The 16,074-nt window shown below is 38.0% G+C and overlaps 1 protein-coding gene across 1 annotated transcript in view; it reads left to right on the forward strand.

Moving 5' to 3' along the window:
* Window positions 1–16,074, forward strand: part of CCNI (cyclin I) — a 37,061-nt gene that overhangs the window by 17,833 nt on the left and 3,154 nt on the right. The window contains exons 3-6 of the mRNA XM_020894687.2: window positions 6,128–6,256; window positions 9,048–9,122; window positions 9,273–9,413; window positions 9,954–10,184. Coding sequence (XP_020750346.1) covers window positions 6,128–6,256; window positions 9,048–9,122; window positions 9,273–9,413; window positions 9,954–10,184 — 576 coding nt within the window. The remainder of the gene's footprint in view (window positions 1–6,127; window positions 6,257–9,047; window positions 9,123–9,272; window positions 9,414–9,953; window positions 10,185–16,074) is intronic.

Genomic DNA, 16,074 nt, shown 5'->3' on the forward strand with positions numbered 1-16,074 from the left:
ATTGAGTTAAAAAAAATGATCTTAGAATCAGTATCACTTCATTTAAGAGTGAGTCTTTGCAGACTTATCTTCTGTGGGGGTTTTTTGGTTTCTGTTAGTTTTGGCTAGGAATGATAATACTAGCCATGCAAGAATGCTTTCTTGGCTCTATTCTCAAATATTTTAATACAAAATATGTTAAAGTCCAAAGAGTGTCATGTTTTCTTTCATAATTATTTGCATTATAATTGGTTTGAAAGAACTATTTATAAGTAATGTTTTGTAAATTTGTTTCCTCTGGCATCACAAAGCACTAGGTATTTTTAGAGGAAGGAAAGGACAAAACTAACATTTAACTGCCGATTGCATTCTGTGTTTCACACAAGTTAAATCACTTAGTTGTAATATGTAAATCTCTCGCTGTGTTCCCCTGTGTTATACCTCTCCTTATAGCACATTATGTCCATCTTCTTTGAGACTTCTTACAGTTACATGTTTGTGTTATTTGTTTAATGTCAAATACAGATAGTCACATTATGTAATGTAATCGGTTATTTAGGGATTTTTTCCCCCGTATATCTGACCTGAAGGTATTGAATTAATGCTGTTTTTGCTCCTTATTGCTTCTTAGATCATTGTTCCTTCACTTCCCTAAAAGCCTACCCACTTTCATCAGATTGTATCACCATCTGCCTCCCCTTGTATTAATTTATTTCATTGTCATTGAATTGTTCAGATGGCTTAATTAACATTGCTTTTTTTTCTTTGCATTTTTAGATAAAAGCTCCCCTTTGTAGAAATTTAATTTCTCTTGAATGTTTAATTATCTCCATCTAAAAGTTTTGTGGCTGCTTCAGTTGGTTCCCTGGGACCTTTAGGGGCTCCTGGTCCAGCTCTTAAAAGTAACACCTCACGGCTCTGTGGGAAATGGAATATTTTAAAACCAGTACCCAGGAACTAGCTGTAGGGCTGTGTCTACTTCCTCCTACCTCTGGAGAAGCCATAGATCCAGATAGTATTTTGTTGACTTTTTCAGACTCCTGTGAGAGTGAGGATCCAACTACTGGCTTTAATAGCGTAACTCCAGGTTCCTCTGTCAAGTTGGAAAGTTATTTTCCTGTTACCCTATACTCCAAGCATTTGAAGCCCACAACTTCAGTCCCATGAGCAACCTTATGTTTCTTTTCGATTCATTGAATTGTATCACTAGTTGTCAGAGTATCTGTTCTAGCTGTCTTTTCCATCCACCTTGCTTTTTATTTGCAAACCTGAGGAGCTTAACACTAGGTTATTGTGTTGACATTAGTCCTGTTGACATTAGTTGACTGCACGTTGACATCAGTCCTGTCCTTCAGAGTAAAGTTCACAGGTTTAAAATACTTGCTTCTTCTCCTTGCCTTGCGAGTGATCACCCCCTGCCCTCACTCTTAAGGGACAAGGTGGTTGCTGTCCTTGCTCAGAGCCTTGTGTCTTCCTCCCGCACTGGGCCAGGCGCCCTTCCAGTGTCCTCCCCGCACCCTGCGCATACCTCTGCTCTCGTGTTACTGTATTCTATTAATGATCTCTGATTGTTTGCCTCATCATGAGGCTTTGCTTTAAAGTTTAAACAGGGAGATTTTCATTCTTCATTGTATTCCCATGGCCTGTCTTATGATCCACACTTAATGTTCATTAATATGAACTCAGTTAAATGTCTTGAGTATCAGATGTTTTCAAATTATTGTTCATAGTCTTAACACCAGTTTGGTGGTGAGATATTAATATAAAAGGTTGTAAACCATCTTTGTCTCATTTTCTTGTCAGTGTTTCTCGTGTAGTATTCTAGAGTCAGTCTTTATATAACAAAAGGAATTGACCAGGAAGCAAATATATATGGCAGTTAACCATCATAAATACCAGTGATGACTGAGTTTAGAGCTAAATATAAAAATTATGTATGTGTGATTAGTTGGTTTGGCCGCAAAGAAATACTTTACTTTTTGGGCCAAAGCTGAAAATTGACAGACAGAGGAGCTGGAATAAAGGAAGCTGGCCAGTGCAATATCAGAGGTTATAAGGAGCACCTGGCACTGTTCCTTGCAGCTGTAAAGAAAACCAAGAGGAAGGAGAGAAGAAATTCTAGCTGAAATAGCTATTTGAGGAGATCCATTGTCAAGATGTACAGCCTTTCATACTTTAATAATTCTTAATGCATCTCTCTGTGATAGAGGAATTAATTTCATAAAGTTGACTCTGAGTGATCAGGAAAAAGGTTTAAGCTGTGGTCTCTATACTTTCGGAGGAATGAGATAAATAATACATTTTTAAAGAGATTTCCATCCAAAATGGTTATGATGGTGAATCCTGCAGTGCTCAAGTTAAACCTTTACTTGTCTGGAACCCTCACTTATTGAAAATTGTCTTTTCCTCTAATCACAGAGGCATTTCTGTACTTTTTTGTGTTTACCTGACAGTAGTACTTATATATATCTGTTCTGTTTATTAGTAAATTAAGTATTATTAGGTTTTTTTTTTTTTATGGTTCCTACAAAACTGGAGAGTAAATAAATACTGCTTTAAAGTATGTACCTTTTAAAAATTAAGCCTAATACCCAAAACTTAAAAATAATATGTAGGAAGATTAAAATGATAATAATCAGTGTTTGTGTAGTAATCTCTAATGATAAATTCAGATTAATTTCCCCTTCAGTATCCCTTCATCATCTTTAAATGTATATTCATCTTTTGTCCCTGGTATCTTTCATTTATTCCTGTTCAGTTTAGTTTTGTCTTTAATGGACTATCAATCTGCTATCATGGCCCATTTAAGATAGTTTAATGTCTGTTTGCTGCCTTAGAAAGAAATTCTCTTATTCATACTAAATTTTCTTATTCTCAGGAATTGAGAAAACTTAATTCCAAAATTACTATTAGTTTGTAACAGTGTTACCTAAATTTAAAACCTTAATTTGATTTTATAGATTTGTGGTGTGATGACATTGTGAAAATTTTGTTTAATAAATAAGAGAGTATTGGATATTGATATTAAATACTGTAACTAGTACACCAAGTTCAAAAGAATCAGTTCTTACGTGCTCAGCCTTCTTTATGGTCCTACTCTTAAACATCCATACATGACCACTGGAAAAACCTTAGCTTTGGCTATATGGACCTTTGTTGGCAAAGTAATGTCTCTGCATTTTAATACGCTGTCTTGGTTTCTCATAGATTTTCTTCCAGGGAGCAAGCGTCTTTTAATTTCATGGCTGTAGTCACCATCTGCAGTGATTCTGCAGCCCAAGAAAATCAGTCTGTCACTGTTTTCATTGTTTCCCCATCTATTTGCCATGAAGTGATGAATCCAGATACCGTAATCTTTGTTGAATATTGAGTTTTAAGCCAACTTTTTCACTCTCCTCTTTTCACTTTCATCAAGAGACTCTTCACTTCCCCTTTGCTTTCTGCCATTAGGGTGGTGTCTTCTACGTATCTGAGGTTATTGATATTTCTCCTGGCCATTTTGATTCCAGCTTGTGCTTTATCCAGCCTGGCATTTGGCATGATGTACTCTGCATATAAGTTAAATAAACAGGGTGAGTGACAGTAGCCTTGACATTCTCCTTTCCCACTTTGGAACAGTTGTTCCATGTCCGGTTCTAAGTGTTGCTTCTTAACCTGCATACAGGTTTCCCAGGAGGCATATAACCTGGTCTGGTATTCCCATCTCTAAGAATTTTCCACAGTTTGTTGTGATCCACACAGTCAAAGGCTTTGGCATATTCAATGAAGCAGAATTTAGGTGTTCTGGAATTCTCTTGCTTTTTCTATGATCCAGTGGATGTTGGCAATTTGATCTCTGGTTCCTCTGCCTTTTCTAAATCCAGCTTGAACATCTGGAAGTTCTCAGTTCACATACTGTTGAAGCCTAGCTTGGAGAATTTTGAGCATTACTTTGATAGCATGTGAAATGAATGCAATTGTGCAGTTTGAACTCTCTTTGGCATTGCCTTTGGGATTGGAGTGAAAACTGACTTTTTTCCAGTCCTGTGGCCACTGCTGAGTTTTCCAAATTTGCTGGCATATTGAGTGCAGCACTTTCACATCATCATTTAGGATTTGAAATGGCTCAGCTGGATTTCCATCACCTCCATGAGTTTTGTTCATAGTGATGCTTCCTAAGGCCCACTTGACTTTGCACTCCAAGATGTCTCGCTCTAGGTGAGTGATCACACCATCATGGTTATCTGGGTCATGAAGATCTTTTTTGTATAGTTCTTCTGTGTATTCTTGCCACCTCTTCTTAATATCTTTTGCTTCTGTTAGGTTCATACTGTTTCTGTCCTTTATTTTGCTCATCTCTATAGACTTGTGTACTCTGGACATTAAATATAAACATGATCATATAATATATGGTCTGTTGTGACTGTCTTCTTTCAGTTAACACATTATTTTCAAGAGTCTTCCATATTATGGCATGTCTGTACTTCATTCTGTTTTAAAACATTTATTTATTTAATTTGACTGCTCCAGGTCTTAGTTGTAGCATGTGAGATCTTAGTTCCAGCATGTGGGATCTAGTTCCCTGACCAGGAACTGAACTTGGGCTCTTGCATTGGGAGCCCAAAGTCTTAGCCACTGGACTACCAGGAAAATGCCAGCACTTCATTCTTTTTTCTTGATGAATAACATTTCATCGTATGATATATCACACTTTATTTATATCCATTCATCAGTTGATGGGCATTTGGGTTGTTTGTGCTTCTTAACTATTGTGGATAGTTACTACTGTAAACATTAGTGTACAAATACTTGTTTGAATACTTGTTTGAAATTCTTTTTGGTATATACCTAGGAGTGGAATTGCTGGGTCATATGATAATTCTGTGTTTAAACTTCTGAGGAGCTGCTAGATTGTTTTCTGAAGTAACCGTACTGTCTTTCATTCCTACCAGGTGAATGAATGAGAGTTCTAATTTCTTCATATCTTTGCCAGAATTTGTTATTATTAATTTTTTTGATTGTAGTCATTTTTGTGGGTGGGAGGAGATACTACCTTTTGATTTTGATTTGCATTTCCCTGATACGTAATAATGTTGAGCATCTTTTCAAGTGCTCATTGGCGAACTACATATTTTCTTTGGAGAAATATCTGTTTAGACCCTTTACTCATTTTAACATTTGGTTTCTGTCTCTATTAAACTGTAAGGAGTCTGCATATTCTAGATATAAGTACCTAATTAGATATATGATTTACAAACATTTTCTTCATTTTGTGAGGAACCATTTCACTCTTCCCCTCCTTTACATATTGTTTGCTTTTGAAAAGCTGAAGATCAGTAAAGATGTTTGCTTAGTTATGACTCTGACAATAACTAAGTCAGCTTTGTACTCCATAGCCAGGTTATATGAGTTTTATATTTTCTGTAGTTATACTGGAATGACCTAAGTGATAAGTTGAGAAGAGAAGTTCTTGGAACATTTTTAATTCTTTGATTTCACATTAAAAAAGAGCAATGCTTCATTTACCTTAAAAACTGCATGCATGGCTCAGTTATTTATTTACCAAAGTAGCAGAAGGGTATATTTGTAAAGCAATTTGAAGTGAGCTGTCTCGGGTATCAACTTTCGGGTGATAGCTTTTTTTTGCTGGTTGAAATATTTATTACTGTGTTCTATCAGGGTGGGGCTCTTAACTGGGGCCAGTTTTGCTCACCGGGCGACATTTGGAAATGTCTGGAGATATTTGGGTTGTTCTCCTGGAGAAGTATCTAGCATCTGCCTAGCTTTGCTGGTGGCTCAGACGGTAAAGAATCCACCTGCAGTGCAGGAGACCTGGGCTGGGAAGATCCCCTGGAGGAGGGCATGGCAACCCACTCCAGTATTCTGGCCTGGAGAATCCCAGGGACAAAGGAGCCTGGCTGGCTACAGTCCACGGGGTCCCAAAGAGTCAGACACGACTGAGCGACTAAACATAGCACAGCAACTAATACATAAGGTTTTATCTTCCTTTATCTCGTTTTTTAGATTTTGAATAAACTTAAAAACATTTTCTGACATGTAAACACATATTCCATAGCATTTGCTAACCTTTTATAAGTGAGAATTGCAAATATATCTTGATGATAACTTGAAACTTGTTCTCTTTTATTTTTTAATTGTTCCCTTATAGAATGTTTCTCCATCCCAGAGAGATGAAGTGATTCAGTGGTTGGCCAAACTCAAGTACCAATTCAACCTTTACCCAGAAACATTTGCTCTGGCTAGCAGTCTTTTGGACAGGTTCTTAGCTACTGTAAAGGTAAATATTCTAGAATATACTTACATACAACTTCTGTTCTAATGGTTTATATGCTGCACCAGGGGCAAATAGTAGAATATTCTTCAAGGTGGAAAGGAGTGAAAGACCTTCTTAAAGATAACATATATATCTGTAACAAGACATGATGTCTTCTGTTATTGCTTTAAGTCTTCAGAAATGTTTCTGATTATATTCTGTAATTCTCTTTTGGCTGTAAGTATTCGTAGCTTACACTTAACCAATGAAATTTTTGATCTCTTTCTTTTAATGCAAACCATATAGCATTGGTAGAAAGTTTAGTCATCTTTTTTAACACACTGAATACTAGTTGTGAATAGTGAATCAGACTAGAAAAGTATAATAAGCCTATTGTATACTTTTCTGTCATTATTTATTGAATATCTTTTTTGTCGTTTTCTGAACAGCATATAAGTACGTAGCAGCATACATTTGGAGTATAACAAGATGAAAACTGAACTGTTATACATAACTTTGGTGTATTTTTGTTCAGTGGCAGCATTACAGATAAGTTTTATGTTATCCCTATTGGTATAATATATCATTGGTTATGTGATGTGAAATCGGTCATGGTAGGCCCTTAGCAGATTTAAAGCAGAAAGTCAGCATTTATTCAATAGCCAGACATGAAACAGAAAAGCATTTCAGTTATTGTTTGTATCCCTAGGAATATATATGTTGCAGGAACTATAAGTTCAGTGCTGAGGGTACTGTATTTTTTGTTATTTGGTATAACAAATAGAAGCCAAAGAATTATGGAGTGGAAGAATTTGGATGGCCATTCAGTTACCTTTTTATGTTTCAGACTTCTACTTTTGAGAGACTTAAATTATGGTGATCCTAATCGCCTGAAGTGTGGGTTAACTGTGAGATGCCAACAGTTATTTCAGCATCAAGTCCTCCTCCCTTCTCCCTGTTCCCCTACTCTAGCTAAGTTCCCTTTCACAGAGAAAGATACCTTGGGTCCTGATGTTACTAGCATCAGATGCTTACTTAGAGATGGCTAATCTATATTGAAACAGTTCATCTAAAACGTATTCATAGTTTAAAGCAGACCATAAAAGGATTGCAACAGGAATGGAGCCCCAAGTCCAGCTATGAACTTCTTTAAAAGTACAGACCTTGGGCCCTATCCCAGACCTGCTAAATCTGAATCTCTAGTAGGTGAAATCTGGATGTCTTTATTTAAATCAAGAAACTACGTCGATGATTCTGATGTACATCCAGGATTGAAAATTACTGTTTGTTTAACCAAAAAAAACCCAACATATTTGCTGTTGGGATTCTTTGTAGTACTAAATTTATTATTGGTGCCCTTGATTTGGGGGTTTCATTGCCTTCCCAAAGTTGCTAACTGTTGGACTGTCTGTAATGAACTCTGATTTCCTCAAGGATTTGGGCTTGATATGTTGTTACACATGGAGAAATAAGAGAACCTGAAAAACTATCAGAGCCACAAGATATGACTTCACTTTCTAGATCACTTGTTGGTATCTCTGTTAACCTCTAAGACTGTTTTCTCATCTGTAAAGCAAGATATAACATTTATGGCAATGCTTTCTAAACCATAATATTCTGATTAATATTAATAATTACTTTATTGATAGAATTGAACTGGCTTTTATTTCTCATACGGGCTTCCTTGGTGGTTCAAACGGTAAAGAATCTGCCTGCAATGCAGGAGACCCGAGTTCTATCCCAGGTTGGGAAGCTCCCATAGAGAAGGGAATGGCAACCCACTCTAGTACTATTCTTCCCTGGAGAATTCCATGGACAGAGGATCCTGGTGGACTACGGTTCATGGGGTGCAAAGAGTCGGACACGACTGAGCAAGTAACACTTTATTCTTATACAGGAAGAGGAATGGAAGATTCCTAGGCTGTGTGCCACTTATACTGAGGCATTGGTTGTTGGCTGGCCTATTATTAAATAATTAATCAAGGCTAAACTATCATAATTATTCATTTGGCCACACCATACAGCTGTGGGATCTTAGTACCCCAACCAGGGATTGAACCCAGGACACAGCAGTGAAGGCGCCAAATCCTAATCACCGGACCTGCAGGAAAATCCCTGTCCTGATTATTTAAAACTAGATTGGCAAATTTTTACTCTGCCAGTAGGGTAAAAAGTTATTATAGATAAGGAAAACAGGCAAAAGCCCTCCTAAGGGTGTCAAATCCAAGAAAGATTTTTCCCCACCTTGATTGATTCTGTATATATTTACGAGCCTTTCATTCTTATCGTGGAATTTGAATAGATAATTTTTTTGGTGAACATTTAATTAGAAAATTTAATTTGCTAGCATGTTGTCATTTTGTAAAGTATGTAAAATATATTCATAGCCTTCATTTAATATTCCTTTCTTAATTCCCCTAACACCTCGTATGTTAATCTTAACTGATATGACAGATAAAGAGAATAAAACCAGCTTTAAAAATACCCAAATATATTCTTAATTGGGAGAATTTTATATGTAAAAAAAAAGTCTTCTAAAATCAAGCTCACCTCTGAGGGATAGAAATTAGCTTTGGCTAACCAGCATTGGTTGAACTTACAAGGGAATGATCTTAGTATTTCCGTAGAGTATGTAATATGGCTGGGGTTATAAGTTATCTCTGATCCTAGAAAGCGGTGAATGAGACCCAGATTAATTTGAATTCCATAGGGTTATGTGTATACTCTCCTCGTCTGCATATCTAGTTTCAAAAAATAAACTCTTTAACTTTTTGACAAATCACTGAAGTTGCTTTTTCTCTCTTCCCCGTTTTAGGCCCACCCAAAATACCTGAGTTGTATTGCAATCAGCTGTTTTTTCCTGGCTGCCAAGACTGTTGAGGAAGATGAGGTAACTATATTCAAGATTATTCGTGTCTCTTTGTTGAAAGTTTTATCTGTTTATTAGCTTGTTTTCTGTTTATCAAAACAAAAACTGAAAAAATGAGTTTATTTTTTTCTGTCCTGCCCTCCCTGCCTCCTCCTCTTTTGCTTTGTATAGAGAATCCCAGTACTGAAGGTGTTGGCAAGAGACAGTTTCTGTGGCTGTTCTTCATCTGAAATTCTGCGGATGGAGAGAATTATTCTGGATAAGTTGAATTGGGATCTTCACACAGCCACACCATTGGATTTTCTTCACATTGTAAATTCACCTGAAGTCTTTCTGTTTCCTACTTGAGTATATAGTCCTATTTTAGTACTGGAACAGTAGATTGCCCACTCTGTTGGTGGGGGCGGGGAGCTGCACTGAGTCTGTGGCTGTTCCGGCTTTGGGATGCAGAGCACGTGGGCTCAGTTGTTGCAGCTCCCGGGCTCCAGAGCACAGGCTCAGTAGTTCTGGCGCACGGGCTTAGGTGCTTCACAGCATGTGGGGTCTTCCCAGATCAGAGATCAAACCCATGTCTCCTGCACTGGCAGGCAGATTCTTTACCCCTGAGCTAGCAGGAAAATCCTTTTTTGTTGTTGTTCTGATTTTTAGGAAAAGGAAAATTACTGCAATTAGCCAAGAAAAAATTAGAAATTAAGATATATATCAAATCACTGAAGCTAAAATTGCAAACTTAGAAATTGAGTGATACCTGAGAAGGTTACATCAACTTCTGTACATAGCTTATCTAGACATTTAAGTAACTAGAATGATGTTCTTGTGATTTTAATTTTAATTTTTTTTATTTTTTTTTAGTTCCATGCCATTGCAGTGTCAACTAGGCCTCAGTTACTTTTTAGTTTGCCCAGTCTGAGCCCATCTCAACATTTGGCATTCCTTACCAAGCAGTTACTTCACTGTATGGCCTGCAGCCAACTTCTGCAGTTCAAAGGATCCATGCTTGCCCTGGCGATGGTTAGTCTGGAAATGGAGAAACTCATTCCTGATTGGCTTCCTCTTACAATTGAACTGCTTCAGAAAGCACAGGTAGGTGTCAGTCTAATAAAATGGCATTCATTTTTCTCTTACTGGGAAAATAGGGTTAGCAGATAGTTACAAAACTAAGAGATATTTTAATCTTGTAATGGCAGCTCATTTTTAAGGGCAGACAAAGTATTATTACACACTTTAAATGTATGGGTTAGATGTCTTTTTTTCTTTTTTAAAGCCTAGACAGTATTTTCTTGATTCTTTTCACTCCTCACTCTAGGTTGTTGTTTAGTCACTAAGTCATGTTCAGCTTTGTGACCCCATGGATTGCAGCACCAGGCTTTCCTGTCCTTCACTGTCTCCCGGAGTTTGCTCAGAATTCATGTCCACTGAGTCGGTGATGTAGTCTAACCATCTAACCTTCTAGGTTGCTGAAAATCTTAATCTTAAAAGGTTACTAAGATTCTTGCTAATATATTCTCCATTGGGTTTGTATGAAGAACCTTCCTAGCTATTAGGTTTCATTACAGTACTTTTGTAGTTTACTCGTTTTTTTAAAAAGATAAGGCAAAAACATAAACTGCAAGAAGTTGCTTTTTAGACAAGCAGATAATTTATTGTTGGCTAGAGAAGGAAGTATTTGGCAAATAGAAAGTATATTCCTGAAGTTCTAGGACTTTCTGAAGTAGTTGCCTAAGGTTGGTGAGTAGCTTTATCTGCAAATTGATATAAAATGTTTGAGGTTAGTTAGAATTTTATCAACTATCTATATAAAAACTAAAAATTTAGTGGAGAAAATTATCATTCAAATGAAAATTTGAAATTCAAATGAAAAGTTAGTAATGGTTACTCTGTTAGCAACTATTTGGAGAGGATCCTTACTGGTTCTGTTCATGTCACTAAATGGAACCTACGAGTTTGGATCTGCTGCAAACCATACCCCTTAGCCAGCTGAGTCCATAATAAGACTTATGAGCATAGTTTCCCTTTTATATGTCCCTGTTTATTCTCATTTGGCAATACTTATTTTGATTTATTAAATTTTATTTAGAGAAGAGGCTGCTAAATTCTGAGCTTAAAAATGTTATGTAATATAAAACCAACTTCAGCAAACAGCTGCAGTCTTTGAGCTGATAAAACTTATTAAAGAATTCCATAAAAGAAAAATGAGAATAATATTTGAATTTGGTATTTTGTAAGACAGTTATAGTTGATAGATAACAAGCCATAAAAGCTAACAGACAAAAAAAAAAGTTAGCAGATATATAAAACATATTTCAGGGCAGCATCTCGGCTCTGAGAATTTCATGCTTTCATTTGTGAGCAGAGAAGGGCTGTCTTTTCATAAAAAGAATGATGATGGTGGTCAGAGCAATATATCAACTATGTGTTTTATTCTGTTTTAGAATAGCTCAGTTTTCCTTCCCTGGACACAAGATGTTAGTGTAACACAGGCTATTTCTCCTTACAAGGAGATACCTTCTTTTACTTGCATATGTTAGATTGAAATAATTGAGAAATGTTTTTTTCTATTGAAATAATGCTACAGTGAAAATAAACCCTGGGAGATAGTTGCTATTTAGTGAGAATTTTTAGAAACTAACATCAAAAACTACCGCTTAAGTGAATAGTGTGACACAGAGCACTTACTCTGCCTCCCTTGAGTGTTGGGAAAGGAAGTTAAATGTTAATCATTTACATTAGACTGTGGAAGTGGGGAAACATTAAGAGAAACTCCTACATTTTCCATCTTTACTGGAATGAAGGACATATCTCTAAATGCCTCTGTGACTCTGTGCTGTTTCCAAGTTAGTGCAGAGAAGATTTGCTATATGAAGAATTACTAGCACTGAGAAAGGACAAGCTTTGAACTGTAAATAATAAGAATATTGTAAATAGCATGTATATTCTGTAGCTTTGATGGCTTGTTCTCTATTGAAGAACAGTAGAGAATCTGCTTATTCTCTATTATAAGCCTTCTGGTGCTGAAAGAAAGTGTTCACCAAACTGTTCTCCCCAGGTATTATAAGCTTGGAATTTGAAGGAACCTTCTTAAAAATCAGATCATTCAGCTCCTTTATCTTATAGCTGCAGCCCAAAGAACTTGGGACTTTCTCAGAGACACACAAAACTTAGTAGTAAAGAAAACTGGAAGAACCCCAGTGCTTTATCCATACCATAAAAATCTTGAAGATTGCAGTCCAGTGGTTTTCAGAGTTTTCTTTAGAAATAGAACTCTTCCTCACTCCCCTCCCCCCAAATCTTGTACACACACAATCCCAAAATCCTAGGTAGTAAACTGTTACTTTGTAATATGTGTTTGGGGCAGAAGCCTATCAGATGCAGTCCTATTCAACATGGCCTCTTCCCCTTTCATAAGCTGATTGGACATAGTTTGAAAATGACTGTTCCAGTCTCTTATATATGTATAAAGTTATGTTACATTTATTGAGAAATCTATGGTCAAGGCATTGGGGCTACAGTGATTCCAGAAAAAGTCTCTGCTCCATGTAGTAATCAAGTTATAATGAGGAAGACAGTTAAAAACACACGTAAGATCACAGAACTTCAGAGAGTTTGAGACCTGGTCTTAGCAATTCTCTGAAATCCTAGTGGCCCAAATCTGTGCTTAGTTGCTCAGTTGTCTCCAGCTCTTTGCAACCACATGGACTGTAGCCTGCCAGGCTCCTCTGTCCATGGGATTCTCCAGGCAAGAATACTGGAGTGGGCAGTCATTGCCTTCTCCAGGCCCAAATATGAGTGGCTCTTTATTCTTTTACACTCAGTTATCTTTGCTAAGTTCACCTCTGTTCACATAGGAACACCAAGTCTAGTATCTTTGTAATTAGACCTGTGACAAAGCCATAGTAGTATCAGATACTCCTCCTGGATTTCTGGTTGTTGTATAGGAAGTTCTTGCATCAGATTGGCAAGATGGTGCCAGAATTACTTCTGACGTGTTTCCCAGTGTCGTGGTTTGAGAGGACTGCTGTTGGTCCATCACAGGCATCCATGCTGTCAGGGGGCCCATTGTCACCAGCTCTGCCTATGTCCCCTCTGGACTTCAGACAAAGTACAGGGAGTGTTTCCTGGCTTGAAAGGCAAGCTTTCTCCTGTCTCTTCTGGTCCCCTCGTCCCGCGCTACTGCCTCCACCACCACCCTTCTTCTCTCTTGTGCTGCCTATTGGTCGTCATTCTGAGCTGGCTAACCCTTTCTTCTTACTCCTCTCATTGCTCTGCTTCTGTGGCTGTACTCATGTTCTCCTCTTTCTGATTGATGCAGTCTGCCTTTTATCTCAGGATGTTAAATCTCCCCAGATAGCATGGTGGTCTTCTTGTCCCTAAGCAAGTTCCCTAGTCAAAGTATACGTTTACCTCTGTGGTGCAGTGTAAGAGTATGGAGTTCAAGAAGCAGGCCCTCCCCACCAGGGTCTTCTAGTCCTTCTTGAAGGTACCTTGAGTCTGACTCCTTATGGCACTAGGTATTTACAGGGCTTTATGCTATCCACCGAACCTAATGGGTCCATCTGAATCAGTTCTATCATGCTATTTTGATGCCCCTTTTCCCATCAGTAACCTGTTGGGATGTCTGCTCTGTAAACGTTCAAGGCTATTTGCCTTACCTCCTTGGTGAGCTGAATTACAGTTCTGTTTCTTTTTCTAGCAAGGGATACTTTAAAATAGTTACCATATTTGAATTGGGGGAGATGGTCCTCTTGAAAAATAACAGTAAGTGTTCTCTTGACACTCTGCAAATAGAACTTGTTCATTTTAAATCATTCTATGACAGAGAACTTGTCTGGTGTCTAAAGTTGCAGTAATTCCAGTGTATATGCTTATTTTGTTTCCTCCACTGTATCTCAGCAAGGGCCATATTATTTTATTTTCTTAGAACAAACTCAGGTTGCAGTAAAAGGAATTTATGTTGATGTATTACTTTGGACAGAGGATTTAACTTGGGTGGACCATTATTAGCTGATCTCTGTGTGCGTGCATGCTCAGTCATGTCCAGCGCTTTCTGACCCCATGGATATAGCCTGCCAGGCTCTTTCTTCTGTCCATGGAACTTTCGAGGCAGTACTGAAGTTGGTTGCCATTTCCTACTCCAAGGGATCTTTCCGACCCAGGGATCAAACCTGCCTCTTGCATTGGCACTGGCAGGCGGATTCTTTACCACTGCCCCGCCTGCGAAGCTTCATTAGGTGCTATTAGTTTTCAAAACCTTCAGTGTCTTTCTAGCCCCATTTTCTGCCAGTCCTCACTAAATATAACTCCCTATTTACTTACTACTTCCACAGAGAAAGTTTTTAGTGACATAGTCTTTTTACTTGAAAAACATGTTTTTTTTTTTCAGGCTGCTTCTGTGGTACTATGCCCTGTGACTAAGGCATTAGAATATTTGTGTTATTTTTACTTTTCTAGGCCATTAAGTGTCATTCATTTGTTGAAGAACAACACAATAAACCGGGTACTTACTTTTTAGAAAATTTTGTTACACTGTAGTCTTCTTTCCATATCCGAATTCCTTTCTCCCTGTTGCCTCTCTTGTAGGCTACTTGAGGAAGTGGGGTCCTGGCCTAGGGTGCCAGGCGCCTTAAGAACTCGGAAGCCCCATCTCTTTCCTCTGCGCTTTGTTCCACTGTGTTTTTGGTTTTAATCTGGCTGCACCAGGGCTTATTTGCGGCATGTGGGATCTAATTCCTTCACCAGGGATCAAACCCAGGCCTCCTGCATTGGGAGCACAGAGTCTTTTTAGCCCCTGGACCACCAGGGAAGTTCCATTCCGCTATTTTTAGCATGGCTTAGCTCATTTCACATCCCTGGGACATGATAAGCCATAGCCTACAGTTATACTCTTGAAAGTTATTTTAAGAGAGGAAAAGAAATTCGAGTACTAGTTAATAATATCTTGCCTGTTAGGGTGTTAGCCTTTCAAACTAGGGGAAAAATTGGTGAACAAAATAGATATGAAAAATGGTCATTTTCATATATAGTTTCTGGTAACAAATAATGAGTTTCTTTTAATGCATTTTATGATTATTTTAAAATTTCTCGCCACACCACCCTGTGGCATATGGGACCTTAGTTCCCCAACCAGGGATTGAACTGTCACCCCCTGCATGGGAAGGTGGAGTCTTAACACTGGACTGCAGGGGAAGTTCCAGCAAGGAGTATATTTAGAGATAAAAATAGTTTTGACACCAAATATGTTCTTGCAGAGCATGTTATTTTCCTTTATTTTCTCTGTGGTTTTGCAAAGTCATACTGTGTGCTACAGGGTTTTTTTTAGGTGTGAATAAGAATTGGTTGAGAAATGTCCAATGATACCTATAGAATACATAAGCCTGGAGAGTGATCACTGGTAGTTAGTCAAGATAGACTTCTGGAGGTGATGGCAGTGAGCCAGACCTGGAAGGAATACATAATACAGTTTCAATGTGAGGATGAGCAAGGGTAAAGTAAGAAAGGGCAAGGTTTGTGCAGAGTAGAGAGCATGTTTGTTTGGCAGGAATACAGAGCACAAATTGGGATATGTTAGGAGGAAGTAAGACTGGAAAGGCTTCCCAGGTGGTGCAGTGGTAAAGAATATGCCTGCCAATACAGGAGACTCAGGTTCGATCCCTGAGTCAGGAAGATCCCCTGGAAAAGAAAATGGCAACCTACTCCAGTATTCTTGCCTGAAAAGTTCCGTGGACAGAGGAGCCTGGGGCCTACAGCCCATGGAGTTGCAAAGAGTCGGACATGACTGAGCACACAGCTCACACAAGACAGGAAAAGAAGGTTGGGTCAGATTGTGGAGAGCCTTCTTAATACCAAACTAAAGAAGTTAGATCATTTCTGGTAGGCCCTTGGGGTGCTGAGGAATTAATTTAAATAGGGAGAAATATATGCTGTAGAAGAATTTTGACTAAAGTTATAATTGTAGGGAAAGTAAGGCAGAATGAGA

This window comes from Odocoileus virginianus, chromosome 29 (genome assembly GCF_023699985.2).
Source record: "Odocoileus virginianus isolate 20LAN1187 ecotype Illinois chromosome 29, Ovbor_1.2, whole genome shotgun sequence".
NCBI lineage: Eukaryota > Metazoa > Chordata > Mammalia > Artiodactyla > Cervidae > Odocoileus > Odocoileus virginianus.